General features: G+C 35.3%; 1 protein-coding gene across 2 annotated transcripts in view; it reads left to right on the top strand.

Moving 5' to 3' along the window:
* The window catches only part of sp3 (phosphatidylinositide phosphatase spermathreecae), a 56,194-nt gene extending 40,634 nt beyond the window's left edge, over window positions 1-15,560 (top strand). For both annotated transcript variants that reach the window (XM_089646838.1, XM_089646839.1), the window contains 7 exons: window positions 1,659-1,895; window positions 2,408-2,576; window positions 3,665-3,854; window positions 4,552-4,658; window positions 4,911-5,025; window positions 8,559-9,700; window positions 11,941-15,560. In XM_089646838.1, coding sequence (XP_089502964.1) covers window positions 1,659-1,895; window positions 2,408-2,576; window positions 3,665-3,854; window positions 4,552-4,658; window positions 4,911-5,025; window positions 8,559-9,700; window positions 11,941-12,042 — 2,062 coding nt within the window. In that variant the 3' untranslated portion in view covers window positions 12,043-15,560. The remainder of the gene's footprint in view (window positions 1-1,658; window positions 1,896-2,407; window positions 2,577-3,664; window positions 3,855-4,551; window positions 4,659-4,910; window positions 5,026-8,558; window positions 9,701-11,940) is intronic.
* The last annotated feature ends 497 nt before the right edge of the window (window positions 15,561-16,057 follow it).

The following is a 16,057-nucleotide window of genomic DNA, read 5'->3' as shown; positions in this document are numbered from 1 at the left end:
TTTAGATACATTCATCTGCTGTCCGGTACAGTCTTCAATAATTAAATATTACAAATTGTGGTTTTACTCATTAAGTTATTCCAAAAAAATAAAACATATTTTACCATACAAACTTTACTTTCACCTCACTTTTTTTGTTGCTTCATATAAAAATAATAAAACAAAATTCCCAAAGTTTCATAAATTTTTCTCTAATTGCCATCGGAACCTTTGGTTTGATGGAGGTGTATGTACATTTTAATTATTCTGTGGTTAATTTCTATATTTTAATGTATAGCTTGGCATTTTTTCTTTCTAACACTGTTTAGATCATATTTCTAACTATGACAGAAAGTGAGAAGTAACGATTTATATCAGACCGTATGTGATATTCCGAAAAGCGAAAAAATTGACTCTACGGACAAATAGGTGTTTTTTAAAAAAACCAAACAAATTAGCCTGAGGAGCAACTGATAATAATTAGTGTTTTTGAAATAATTTGTGCATATTAGAATTTCCAGTATATCCATATTATTAATTAGCCCTTTTTTAAATATCCAAAAGCACATATTATTTGTTACTTTCGATAGTGAAAAAATTTATTCTAATGATTTTTTATCATCTTCATATTTGTTATTCTACTAAATTTTACTATTAATGTTTCTCTGTCACTATTTGTAAATATTTTTTCTTTACCACGTTTCAAAACCTTCAATCACCATTGTTAAATGTGAATATATATTTAAATTATCAAATGTAAGTGGGTATTTCTTCGAGTTTATATCATTGCAATATATTAAAAATCATCTGAATTAAAATATTTGTCCTGCTGTCAAAAATAATTTAGTAGGAGACAACGACTCCTGTTAATTGGAACATTTTGGAAACTTGGAGAAATATCCCCATAGTCTACTTTTATTAGCTACCACTTACGGTGCCCTCAAACGAGAGACTTTAGTTGCGGCAACTATTTTGTCGCTGTCTTTAAATCTGAGACTATGTATGGGTAGTAAGTACTTGGAGGAAATATGGTAGCATGTATAAAATATGAATTCGGAACAGTCTCCGAAGACTTATAATCGTTCAGCCGCAGAGAAAGTTTCGGTAGCTCGCAGCCACAAGTAAAAAGTCTCTCGTGTGCGCACATCCTTGGTAATTCTATATACCGTAATGGAATTTTATGCCCACAACTGTTGCAACACAACTATATCTGCAACTGAAGTCTCTCGTCTGCCGGGGCTCTTATAATACTTAAATGAGTGAAAACAAATTAATCTGTGATACTAATTTGTTTATATTGTGTTGAATGAAATATTATTTCCCTTTGTGAAACTAAATCTCTTGCTCGCATTTAACTAATATTCTGTCTTTATGTCTGAAATTAATGCTGTTTTTTTTTTTTTTAATACTAATTTACAATTATTTGAGAAGCAATCTAATAACATTGCTTTTGTGTAATTTTGGTTGGCAAATTTTCCAAATTTTATGTAAAAGAATAAATAAAATTTTTCAAATTATTGGTCAGGTGTAATTTTTTAAAATAGATAAAGTGAAAAAATTAATGCCTGAAAAAATTAATTTAACCTTCAAAAATTGAAAGTAATTGTTTATTACTCTTTACTTGCAGAGATGATTGTTTTATGTCTAAAAAGTCACTTATGTTTTTTGTATCATTCCAGTTACTATCTGTCGCGCTTCAAGGATGCCTTCCGTCAGGCCACCGTAGATCTGATGCTGGGGCACGCGGGGGCGGGGGAGTTCTACCCCGGGCAAGAGGCAGAACAGGGGGAGCCTGAAGAGGGACACGGCGCAGCCCCCGACCACGTCAAGCATCTCATGGAGGACTGCAAGAAGCTGCTGGTCAGCGATACCAACAGTGTGCTGCAGGCTTGGGGGCTGATTGATGCGGACCCGGGGTGAGTTAGAGCCAGGCAGCCCTGCTACAGGTTCATTGTGCTATGTTCGTTGAAATGTGATCATAATAATCATCGAAATTATCTATACCTTTTTACCTTTTCACCCTTGGATATACAAAACAATGGACTTGTCCATGAGGGAAAAAGGGAACAAACCAAGTTGCGAGCGGGGAGGTGTATCCCTTTTTGTGATTTTCGTTTTCCGTTTGTGCCTATCCAGCACTTAAGGCACAAATCCAAAGAAATGGCCGGATTCAATTAACATTCTCGTTTATTGTGTGGCGCATATGGTGATACCTGGTCAGTTGTAGAATTGACCCAGGCAGCGGAGGTACGTGCAGAACGGGAGATTCTAATTGAAATGTTAGATGTCACTACTCGCCGATGTCGATGCCCTCTATTTGGGGCAGTATTCAAATTAATTAAGAATGAAGAGACATTTTTGGGCTGACCAGCAAGGTGTGCTATTTCACTTTGCATTATAAAATAATAATGATGTTATCTGGTTACAGGACGGGAGATCCTAATGAGACGGAGATGGACAGCATTGTGATCCTGACGAGAGACAGCTACCTGGTGGCGGACTACGATGACCAGTCTGATCGGGTTACCGGCTTCCAGAAGTTGGATCTCAAGGATGTGACTCTAATTGAGTTTGGGGTGATGGAAAGCTCTTCACAGGTACATATTATTAATTTGGTTCCCAGCTATTTGACAGGATTAGACAAATTGCTTTAAGAGACAAAATAATTTAATTATCAGGATGATTCCTCTCGGAAGAATTATTGTTATTGTATGACTCTTTTTAACTCTTCAGGCTTTTAAATATTTTTACCTACAATTCTCAACAATGATGAAATTTTCTCATGGAGTTCGGAATGCTTCCGAGGTATTTTAAATGTGCTACATAATTCTTATTTTTTAGGTTGATGTAAAAACAAATACCATTTCAGAAACTAGATAAAATTATCTTGCAGATGTTTGTATTTGAAATAAACATTGATATTTCTAAAGAATTAAATTTTAATATCAAACATGAAAATGTTTACAAAAAAACTTATCTAAACATTTTGACTCGGAACGTCCATAATTTTGAAATAATTCGATATTTAAAAAATATATTCCTTTTGTGTAAGGAATTAGTAAGAAAACTGTCTTTTCACTTTTTATGACATTTATAATATAATAAATAAAAATATATTTTTAAACTTTCATCTGTCAACGAAAAAATCTCACTAATTTGTAATCATGCACTTTGATAATTTTTAGGATTATATCCATGGAATCAGGCATAAATATTTGAGACACACAGAAAGTAAAAATATTATTTCTCTTTCCAATGACAAACAAATTACATATATCCGTGGTTTTAAAAAAAATATCAAAAAAGAGATAAAAACACATGTATGGGTGTCAGATCTGTAATACAGAAGAAGAGGGCAATCAAAGTGAGAGTGGGTAGTTCTAGTAGCAGGCAATCATAGTCTAGTCTACCTTATGTATTAGTAAAAAATTGAAATTTTTTAAAGAAAGAAACATTCGCTGCTTACGAATAACCTAACGATAATTTTTAAATCTATATACCATCACAGTAATAGGAAAATGTTGCTTATGTTGTGATTGAGGACTTGAGGTATTGAACTCATGTCGCCTAAGTGGGCCCCAGACATGATGCCAACTCGACCACCGACCGGTTGTATGTCTAGAGATGTCCCAAATGTTCAACAAATGTCGTAAACTGATTATTTAATTCCCTTTCTGTCCAACAGATGTCTCTGACCAGCCTGAAGTCCAACCTGTCTCTGGGTTCGAGCAAGCGTGCGGCCGATGGTGCGCTGTGTGTGCGTATACACTACCGCAGCGAAGGGGCGGACGGTTTCTTCCACACTTTCCGCTCCACCAACCTGCGCTTCTTCAACAACATGGCCGTGTATATTAATACAAACGAGGAGATTCACGGTACTTATGATGTTTTCTCTTTTATTCGTCTTTTTTCATAGCCTGTGTACCACATCAATTGCACCGGGAAATGCATGAAATTTGTCATATACATGCTTGGTAGTGTTTCATTAAAAAATAATGTCAATATAATATAATGTACCTAACAGAGTCGGAGCGTAGCGTGCAGAACAGGTGTTGGTACTTGAAACAATATCGACATACCAAATATCATATTGATACCGGCGACACTAAATATTTCATAATCAGATGTTATGATGAATATTAAACCTGAATGATATCAATATCAGAACACAACTCGATAAACAACAAAACATATTTGTCTCTTTCGCCCCCTTAGGACGTAGGACCCGTCCACTCAGCACTCAGAAATCTTTGTCATACAACAAAATATGTTTGTCTCTTTTGCTCCTGTAAGGCACGTGGCCCATGCCATTTGGCAGTTGAGCATCGTCTCACTTTCGCACTCGGATCGGTCAGTATTACTCAGTATTCAGTGACGCTCATATCTGTGGATCCCTTATCGCTATATCTGATATCTGACGGTATCGTAATATTTTCACCATTACGAATATATTAGGCCCAGGCCTAAATATGTATAGGTAATACATTTATAATAAATTGTAATTTTTGGAATTGAATTTAGTGTTGAAATGATTGAAAATAATGTTATAAAGAATTTTGATGACATTTCCAGAATCTCTTCGCTCCATCTGTGAGTGCTTCCTGATAGCCATGGATGTTGGCAATCTTCCCCGGGTACCCTTCCATCAGGGGGGGAAATTGGATCGGAGAAAGTCCAAGGTTTGTCGTTTGATAATATGTGTGTGATTCCCTCAGAAGAGTCTGAACTGTCCTGTGCCAGTGGGGCGATGCTATCCCCAAATATTGGGTATGAGTGCGGCTAATTATTTTCCTCAAGACCTCCTGTGTGGAGTTATTGTATTTTTTTTTTAAAAACTTAAATTATTATTTTTTTATATTCTTCATTTATCGTCTTTGGAGCATCAACTTTTACGGACCTTGAATAATCAACAGTAAATGTTTTGTTTCCAGGTACGCCAGTCTTCCAGCGGTGTTCGGGGGCGAGGCTCTCTCTACCTAGAACTGTCGGGGCTTCCCGGTATCACCAGAAATCTCAGTGAAACTCAACTTGCCATCAAGACGGCTGGTAAGTTTCACATTATAGGAGAAATACCTCCCGTGGAGAGGAAATACAGTAGTTCGAATTCGAAATCCACGGGACATTCCCACGTAATTCTAAATTTTTAGATTTTTTTTTTAAGTTATGCATCGAGGTCTTTGGCCGCCTCCTAAATTTGTGTAGGTTAGATCGATCGTAAATCGTCATTTTACAGCGCGTTACCACCACTGTTGTCTGTCAGATTCAAATTTATGAAATTATATGATTTCTTTTCGCAAATAATCGAAATACTTTTTTAGGGATTTTTGTTTGACAATTTTTGTTCGATTTATAGGGGTTCGAATTAACGGGGTTCTACAGTATTGAATTAGATATATAGTTTAACATACGACTCCAGTGAAACCTCTAACAATCGTTTTTGAAGGATCTTATTGAATTAAACTATGAATGCGGGAATACAGAAAAAAAGCTACTATCATTTTTTATTTATTTAAATTTACTTAGTAAGAACATATTTCAAATAAATCATACTTAAATGTACAGTATATATTTTTTAAATACGTATTTCACATATAAATGAATGTGTTTACCTAAAAATGCCGTGATTCTTAAAAGCTTGGCTACATCATCACATTTTTCAGCAGGATTTTTTTTCCACTTCAACGATTTTTAATCATTCTTGAAATGTACGCACATTTTACTGCTTTCATTGTTTAAATCATGCAGTTTTTTGTGCATATTTTACTCAATTGATTGTTTTTAAAGTATGAACATTTTTTTTAAAACCATATTTCGTAGTTAAAGGATTGTTTTCAATGTTAAACAATTTTATTAAATACAAAAATTTTAAAACCCAGATTAAATTAAATTTGATACCTATTTAGGAAATCTCTATTTTCAAAATGAACCTTCAATATATGTACTCTATAATACATATGCAGCAATAAAGTTACAAACTAAGTATAGTACACATTTGAAATTAGAGATTAACCTCTCAGACAAAGACTATTATTTACTATGTGTCCCTTTGAGAACTGTCAAAACGTGATAATTTTTGTGTTATTTACGAGTTTTGCTAAAAGCTTCATAACTCACGTTTTGGGAAACGTAGCCTCATTCTAAAATATGTTTTGGAAAGATTATGAAATCCACTATCGCATTGTGTTGTTATAAGTAAATATTTGCGTTTCTAAATATACATTTTATGAAAACGTCAAAAATATGTAAGAATCGCTTACCATTATTTCAAACCCGTGAAAAATGTACTTTTTTCTGAGTATCATAAAGAAATAACACTTTATATATTGAAGAAATACACGGTGTCCGGAAACTCGTAGTACAAGCGGGAAACTGGAGAATCTACACCACATGGGGAACCCAAAAAAACATAAAGTTTTTTGATTTGAGCATTTTCAAAAAAAACCAAAAAAAAACCAAAAAAAAATATTTTTCGGCTATTTTAGGGTTAAAGTTTTTTCTGGTGTTTAGGGTTGAATAACAGATGTTTTAACCCTGCAGAGCAGAAATATTTTATGATTACACCGGGTTAAATGAAGGGTGATTTCAAAATAATGCTTCAAATCCGAGTTTCTTCATTTGTTTTACTTTCAAATAGTTTTAATTAGTTGGGTACTTTGATCTTCAGTAATAATTTATAAGAATTTGATTAAAAAAAAATAAAAAAAAATCAACTTCAAACTCGATTTACTCGATAACAAAAGCTCAAATAAAAAAAAAATATACTACAAAATCGACTCCAAATGTGATGTAGATTCACCAGTTTCCCGCTTGTACTACGAGTTTCCGGACACCCTGTATAATTAAAAACTATTAGTCACCTCAAAATATTAACCGTCCAAACTAAAATATTTTTAATAAATTATTTAGAAACGCAATAAATCATGAACGAACAAGATGACAGATCCAATCGACTTAGATAATGCACCTCTACATTCCATAGATATTCTTGAATACAGACGCGTAGCGTTATTCATTATCGATACTCTGTTTTTTAAATCATGGCAATCCGTATACTAGTGATGGAAATAAATCGATTTTTGTAAAATCTCGCGCGTTTACGTGAAAAGACGTACTAATGTCTTGACCGCTATTATCATATTTACGTCTTTTGACGTTCTAATGTTCTGAGTGGTTAAACTTAATACAAATTACAAAAATCACACTTCACATTTCTAATATAAAATATTTTTTAATAATCACTGTAAGTTGTATGTGAAATTAATTAATTAATTAATGATTGGATTATTTGTATAGCACCGTTTTCCTGAGAAAATCACCTCAAGGGCGGTTAGCAACTTAATTTATGTATTTAATTTATTCCTATCACTTAGACTTAAAACTTATTTATTATTTATTTATTTATTTTTCATGTTCTCCGTAAAACGGTTATTCACCAATACATTATGGAGAAGATTACAAATTAGACAAAAAGTATAGCAAAACACATAAAAAGGTCAGTTTCACTACTTTGTGACATACGTCAAAAGATAATTGTTAAACTGCCTGTAGGTTACGTTAAAAATGTCGATGGTCAATGCAGACTCGTTGAGCAGTTCAGTCGCTCTGTTGACTGGGGCGTTCTGATAGGCAGAAGTCCTCGCTTTTGGAGCATAAAAAAGGGTATGGGACCTTCCACGAGTATACTTGTCTGGGACATATAAGTTAATCTCTTTCAAAATAGTTGGATTATGTATAGTTCCAGAGATTATCTTAAAAAAATGTTTTCCTAAAAATATTTTTCGGCGGGCTTCTAATGTATTAAGATCGAGCATTCCTGCTAAGAATAAGGATGGATACAGGAAAGGGTAGTACATATATTCCCTCATATATAGGTAACGCATGAATCTCTTTTGTACTTTTTCTATTTCGAGAATATGGTTTTGCTCAGAAGGGGCCCAAATAATGGAGCTATATTCCAAGATACTGCGAACAAGTGCTTCATACGTTCTTCGGATTGCGATTCCGTTGGTAAATGATCTTGAATTACGAAGAACAAATCCAAGCATTTTGTTGGCACGGGAGACAATATCAGATATATGGGATTTGAAAGAGAGATTTGCTTCAAAAATTACGCCAAGGTCTCGAATCTCATTTTTACGTGTTAATTCATGTTTATTAATGTGGTAGGGGAACAGGAATGTATCTTTGGACTTACTTTTGGCTTATAACTAAGTTTCATTGCAAGAGACTAGTGGCTTATAACTAAGATAAATGTCGAGTGATTTACAACTAAGACTTTCAACTAATGACTTAAAACTACACATATTTTTATGACCGAGTGATACACAATACCGCTATAATATGACTTACACTACGACTTAAACTAGAGATATACGACTAACATACATACAATAGGAATCGTTTAAAAAAAAAATTTCAACAACGTTAGGTAGAAGTTTCACTGTATATTATGTTATATATTGCATTTTACGCACACATTGAAAACAGAGAGGGTAAGTGATTCCTCTAACAGCCCTTGTATCCAACCTTTTCCTTTCCCTGCCTTCTGATAAAATAATTTTCAACATTCTCATTTTCAGGTTCCAAGGCCCTCACTAACATGTCAGAACAATTCTCAAAACTCAACAAACTCGGTCAAACATTCAACAGCCGAGGTCGAAGCGAATCGGCCAAATCCTCCAAGCCGGAATCCCTCACTTCAGCCCCTAGGACCACCTTCTCTCTCGGCAAGTCTTCTCTCCGCATGGCCTCCAAGAAACACACCAAAGGAGCGCATTCCGATTGCACCAGTTCCGATAATTCCTCGGACGATGACGAGGGCAAAACAAACATCTTCGAACCGACTCTGGACAACTTTGAAAACTGCGTTCGATACGTCGGAGATAACCCACTTTTAAAATCGACGACTGACGCCAAAAATGACACTCGGGCAGCTCAAATTATGCTGGACAGTCAATCGGATGCAAATTCTGAAGCATACCTCATTGAGAACCCTTTGTATTCGTCTAAGATCGATACGCAAACTTCGGGACACGATAGCTATTCCGAAGAATACTTGGCTCAAGCCGGTATCACCATCCCCAAAAACGACACCAATAAGCGTCCAAACTTGAAACTGGACACGGCAATTTTGGATGCTGGCATCAATTACGATACTGTTTCTTGTAGCAGCATTCCTCCACACAGTGCAACGTCTCACAAGATGAACCCGTTTGATGTGGATAGTGACTTTAAAACATCAGGCTCCCAGTATTTCGACGCTAAAACTATGGGTTCTGAGTATTTCGACGCATCCTCAGAAACCGCTAGAAGTACGACCCCTGAAATTACAATCAATTTTGAAGACACGTCGTCGAAATGGGACACGTACGATTCGAAATCGAAGGCACAACCGCCAAGTTCATTGAAGCTCACTCAGAAGTTATCGCATAGTTCAGGAGAAGTGGATGTCAATAGTATGACAACTGTTGACGATATGGCGCTTTTATCTGACTCTAAGTATGATCTGAACAAGGATGGTGGTCAGCCAATCAGGTCGGCATCTCAGCACGAGATAAATCTCAACATCAGCTCATCGCAGAGTGAGAGCGCCCTGAAGCAGTTAAAGAATTTGACGAGTCCGGTTGCCACTGCGACCAAGGATCTGGTTATGTCGCCTTTCTCGAAGTTTGCGAAAGGAATGCAGAGTCTGGGCGCTAATTTAGATCCAAGAAAGGTGAAGGTAAGATACTCAATTTGATTTCATTTGCATTTCAAGTGGTGACTAGATTCAGACATATTATCTGGACATTATAATTGCCCTGGTAATCAAGAAATCTTTAGCACCAACCCAAATATCAGTCTCTGTAGACAATCCTAGGAAACATTCTTCATATAGAAGTGGAAACATGAAACAAACTTCCACAACATGTTTTGAAGCTACAGATATAAATAAATTTAATGCTCGACTGGATTCCTATTTGGAGAGAAGAACGGGTTAACTTATTTATGAATTTAAATCAACTCAATTATTCTAAAATTAGATATGTGCGGTCAGCAGAATGATAATAATTTCATTTGCATTCCTATTTTATTTCAATTTAAACTTCCATTTAGGCACTTTTCCCAAGTGTTACGCAGAGATACTAACAAGTTACGTCACTGTGACGCAACTACAAGTAACTTACCCAATATGCTACTCTTTAAAGCTGGTTTCCGTACACTGCGCTGCCTGAATCATTCTGAATTTGATCATTTTTTCAAGTGCAGCCGTGGAACCAATACAATATCAAGAGACTAGCGACGAAAACAATAATATTGTTCTTCTTTTTTTTTTATTCATTTTTTTTTTTTTTATAGAACGGAGACGGTTTACATATAGTCCCATGAGCACTTAGGCCATAGGCCCATTGTGCTATTTCCCATTTTACCTCATTCCTCTAACAGTCACCCGGTCCCCTTTATAAAGTTCACCAGGGTTGTCATTGGATATGTGGCTATGTCTTCTGGTTCCACAACGTGTCTTCCCAGGTCTCATCTCATCTCTCCTCTCCAATCCCCCTTGGTTCCCTGAAGGCCGCTCAAGGGAAGAGAGCCTCATTTCTCCTCTCCACTCCTCCTTGGTTTCCTAAAGGCCCCACGATGGAAGAGGTCTTCGTCTCTCCTCTCCACTCCTCCTTGGTTCCCTAAAGGCCCCAGGATGGAAGAGGGATTCGTCTCTCCTCTTTACTCCTCCTTGGTTCCCCGAAGGCCCCGCAACGGAGGAGTCTACTCCTCCTTGGTTCCTTGCAGGCCCCATGGCAGAAGAGTCCACTTCCCCTCAGTTCCCTGAAGGTCCCAATAGGGAAAAGGGTCTCATCGCTTCTCTCCACTCCTCCTTGGTTCCCTAAAGGCCCCAGGATGGAAGAGGGTTTCGTCTCTTCTCTCCGCTCCTCCTTGGTTCCCTGAAGGCCCCATGGCAGAAGAGTCCACTCCCCCTCGGTTCCTTGAAGGCCCCACGAGAGAAAAGGGAGTTTTCAAATGGTCCAATATTCGTCCCACGGTTATCTAGGGAGATAGAGGTCTACTCGAGAGAGCTCGTAGCATACTCACGAGCGGTGCGTATGCTACGAGCACAAAACTTGAGTCACTTAAGTATCTCCGTGTACGAATGTCCTTATGCTACGAGCACAAAACTTGAATCACTTAACCTGTTAACCGGGGAATTCCGTTTCAAATTACACAGCATATAACGGGCGCGAACTCCTTCACTAGGACATATCAGTACGTCACGCCTGTAGAACGTAATTTTAAATTATTATTTTTTTTCATTTATGCCTTATAAAAATGAAAACATCGAATTAAAAAAATAGAAACTTTACAAACAATTATAAAGATTACAAAAAATATAAAAAAGGTTATAATTACAGAAAAATAAACAAAAGCACACAGATAAAAGAGAAACATTGAGTTTAAAAAATTAAAATATGTAAAAATTAAAAACTCAATTTCCGTGTGATATGCTCGGAAATATCCTTCCCGCTCGTTCCAGGGCGCAACATATATTTCAAGGACGTATTCATATGTCCTACCCGTACCCGATACTGTTTACGTTTGACGTATTTATACGTCCCGCCCGGTTAAGTATCTCCGTGTACGAATGTCCTTAATTTTTTTGGTTCCAGTTCAATTTTCAATGATGTTTCTATTCAATAAAAAATATTAATAATCTTTTTCAAATCCAATTCAATTTTCAATACTGTTTATTTTTTGGTTGCCATTTTTCTTTATAATAACATTTTCAGATCCATTTTTAATTCCATTTCAATATTCTTTCCAGTTAATTTTTAAAATCATTTTAATATTTTTATGCCCATTTGTTTAAAACAAAAATGTCTCTTAAAATAAAATTTTCGTATACTTGTTTCAATTTTAAATTTAAATTCATTTAAAATTTTTAAATATCACCTCCATGATCTCTTTTAATAATCATTTTGTTTACAGGGTGTTCCAATGGTAAGACAACTGACGGAGCAGCAATTCGAAGAGCACAAAAAACTGCAAGAAAAGTGGAGAAAATGCAACACGAAGCTCATAGCTTTATAGACGGTTCACTTAGTTTACTGACGCACTTTAGGCATAGTTATATTTGGTTAGTTGCTTAGAAAAATCTGTATTGTCCACATGTTTGTCATATGTACTAAAATTAGGTTTAAGCAAACTGTGTTAAGCAAAAGTTAACATACAATTCAACTTGGTTAAAGTGATGCAATATCCAATGAGATTCGTGAGACATACATATTATTATTATTATTTACCTTCGATATGCCAAGATGCAAAACAAAACTCGTGTTACCATGGGGGTAATTGAGATACCTCACGCATTATTAACCTTTGATGTGCCGAGATGCAAAACAAAACTCGTGTTACCATGGGGGTAATTGAGATACCCCACGCATTATTAACCTTTGATGTGCCAAGATGCAAAACAAAACTTGTGTTACCATGGGGGTAATTGAGATACCCCACGCATTATTAACCTTTGATGTGCCGAGATGCAAAACAAAACTCGTGTTACCATGGGGGTAATTGAGATACCCCACGCATTATTAACCTTTGATGTGCCGAGATGCAAAACAAAACTCGTGTTTCCGGGCATTGAGATACCCCACGCATTTTATCATTGTAAGACTATTTTTATAGGTTTTGTAGGAATACAAAAAATATCAATACATACAATAAATTTACTAAAGTAGATGGAAGTAGTTTGGGAATGTCTTAGAAAGACTTGGTACATTCAAGTGAATCAGGTATTTGAAATGGGCACTGAACCGATAATTGCTAGAAGTGTGATATATATACCGATTTGAAGTTTATTTATGTATTTATATATATTATACGCCCATATAATGACCTATGTATGGAGTATCTTGATGTAAGGCTGCGAAACATGGTGCCTATCCGAAAGAGATAAACGCAGACTAGAGGCTTTTGAGATGTGGTCCTATAGAAGACTGTTAGGAATTTCCTGGAGAGACCATATTACAAATGAGGAGGTCCTCCAAAGAATCGAAGGAGGAAGGCACCTGCTCAGGACCTTGTCCGAAAGGCGTGCAAGATGGATCGGCCATGTTATACGACAAGAAGGCCTCTTGCATGTCACAATGGAGGGTATGACCGAGGGGACCAACTCTAGGGGACGCCCACGCCGAGAGTACCTGGAGGACCTGCTGGTGGACGTGCGCTGCTCATCATATGCACAAGTCAAAAGAGCCGCACAAGACAGGGAAGAATGGAAGAGGAGATTAGACGAAATTGCTGCAAACCAATCCCAGGATTGAAACCAGAGAGAGAGAATGGGCTTTTACAAATATTTGATAATAAGTACATAATGATTCAAATATATACATATCATCAATTCACTGATGAAATTGATCATCTGTTCTTTTTTTTAAATGTGAAACTGCACAAAAACTGTCTGGAGCCAGTGAGACTATGGCATCCCCAATTGGGGAATTTTGTTAGGCTGATGGTAGGGAGGAGAAGGACATGGGGAAGAGGAAGGGGGGGGAGTACCTGGCTATTCAGATCTGGTCACCAAAGCCATTCAGCAACGTTTCTGAATTGTGGTCTTACACCAGGGTGATACTGAGGGTAACTTCCACTCTGGAATGTGCAGTAAATATACTACTTATTATTTTAAATTAGCAAATTAATTTAAAAAAAATTACTTGCGCACGCCGGGATTTGGGCCCACAACCTTCGACTTGCTGGTCGAGAGCCTTACACCTTGACCACGGAGATCAGAAAGAAAGAATTTCGATATTTGAAAAAGATTGACCAATTTCATCCAAAGTTAGGTATGATTGAGCTTACTTCGGGCACGCTCAACACGCTTCTATCGGTTTATCTCTTCAGTGTCTGGTCCCTACAGTGTCACTATAAACAAGTTGTTTTGTATTTGATTTTGGGTAAATTGTCATTATTATATAATGTACCCTAGCTCAAAAATTTCAGTCCTTCAATGTCATTTCCAAGGTGGAGATAGCTTTGGCGAACTTCCGATAGGGTAATTCAGCATGGCAGAAAAATTAACTAGCCCTAGAATGTGTTTTGTCCATAGATAATAGAAGCAAGGAAACATGCCAACTGTCACCGAGCTATATACAAACTGCACAGTCTGTCAAAGCGGCTATGCAATGAACATTCTCAGTTTGGTGTTTAGGTACAAATAAAGGTGGGCGCCACTGTGCATAGGTACGATTTGCATTAGTATGGGTGAAAGATGTTGGCGACACGCATTGCGCACGCGGTTTCATACTAACAATGCTTCATGGCCCATCTCCCTTGTTTTTATTGTCTATGGTTTTGTCTTTAACGCAAGGAATAATACCAAAAATGTTTTATGTGAATACATATGTATTATTTTAATTAGGTTAAAAATGTTTACCAAAAATATTATATTCATAAAAAATTATACATAGCACCCTTTTATTTGCAATTGAATGTAACTTTAAATTGAAGTAAATTAATATGTATTCATTATTAAAATACATGCAGGTTTAATTTTCATTAAATTCTGCTAAAATGTCAGAAGTCAACTCATTATTGGTTTATATTATTTATTTAGTTAATATTTAATTATTAATAGCAATGTGATTTTAGTTATACATGTTTGATAGTAATTGCGTAAAGGTTGGCATACTTATCTCTGCAGTTGGTGGGGTCACCAGTATAATTTTGATGATACAAAAAAAAGTTTGTTAGTTCCCCTGTTGGGGCCACCTGCTGAGATATCTATATAAAGCTGTAAATACTGTGCGGTCATATTGACTACATAGTAATATTTAATAATATTTTTAAACATATTAATTTTTTTTTTATTATTATTATTTATTTATTTATTTGTTTGAAACAAAATAATTAGCACCCCCCTTGAAAAAAATTTGTACTAGAATTAAAAAAAAGTGACCGAAAACCGTTACCATGGTAACTACCTCTGGACAGATAATTTCTAGAACTGTGATCTATACCGATTTTAAAGAAAACTGGTCTCGCCAATTTATATGACACCTTTCGAATCATAGTTCCCGATGAATGCAATGAAATTTATTACATATCTCTTTAAGAATTATACATTTACGCATAAATTTAAATTTACTTTATTCACTATTCAAAATAAATTCGTAAAAATGTCATATATTTCCTCGTAAATCGAAATTTGTGACCAATTTCCGTCGCGGCTCACCCTTAAATCCTTAAAATAGGACATGTTTCCGCTTAAAACGAATTTTCTCAGCCCTTCAAACTCGGATATTCGAAAAAAATTGGAAAAAATGTGACATTCCAGTGTTAATCTTTTAATTAAATCTCTTAATAAAAATTTCTCGGGGTTTTTTCGACTATCTTTTAGATTCAGATTTACGAAATTTTATGATTTATTATCGCTAAAATCGAATTGTTTCGAATTACATCAACAAATTTTCGTGCGCAGACAAAAATAAATTTCGAATTACGAATTAACGAATTTCGAATTACATCAAAAAATTTGTATAAAAAATTTTTCTTTGCGAGAATTACGCGGTTTTTTCGAATTATCGGGGTTTTGAATTAACGTGGTTCTAGTGTATCAGTTTACTTCTTTTGTGACTTACTACATAATAATTGTACTAATTTATAATTTTTATTTATTTTGCTTTCGCAATTAAAATTATTTGTCCTAAAAAATGTTAAATTGTGTTTTACATAATGTAAAAAAAACCTATGATTTTAATTTCATAGCTAAATAATATTATTGCATAATTTGTGCTTCCAGAAATTTTTAGTACGCTATGTTTTTATTGTAGCATATTACTGTTTAAAAATTAAACATTCCTTTAAATTATTGCAATTTTGTAAGACTAAAATTTTGTATTCATTACGTGTCCCTGCAGATAATTTTAATATTTTCTGTATATTATAAGTAGTGTGTACTCAATCGTTATTATAATTTTTCTTTTTTAAAAAGTATATTTATTCCAAGTTGAAAGAACCTCATTTTCCTTTACAATTTTGAAAATTCTTCCAAAATAAATGTTTAGTAAAAAAAAAATGGTTTTACGAATCCATAAATAAAAAATAA

The sequence above is a fragment of the Hesperophylax consimilis genome, chromosome 25, assembly GCF_061612785.1.
Source record: "Hesperophylax consimilis isolate HC1 chromosome 25, BYU_Hcon_1.0, whole genome shotgun sequence".
Lineage (NCBI taxonomy): Eukaryota > Metazoa > Arthropoda > Insecta > Trichoptera > Limnephilidae > Hesperophylax > Hesperophylax consimilis.
Note: the sequence above shows the minus strand (reverse complement) of the source record. Positions and strands in the feature narration are given on the sequence as shown.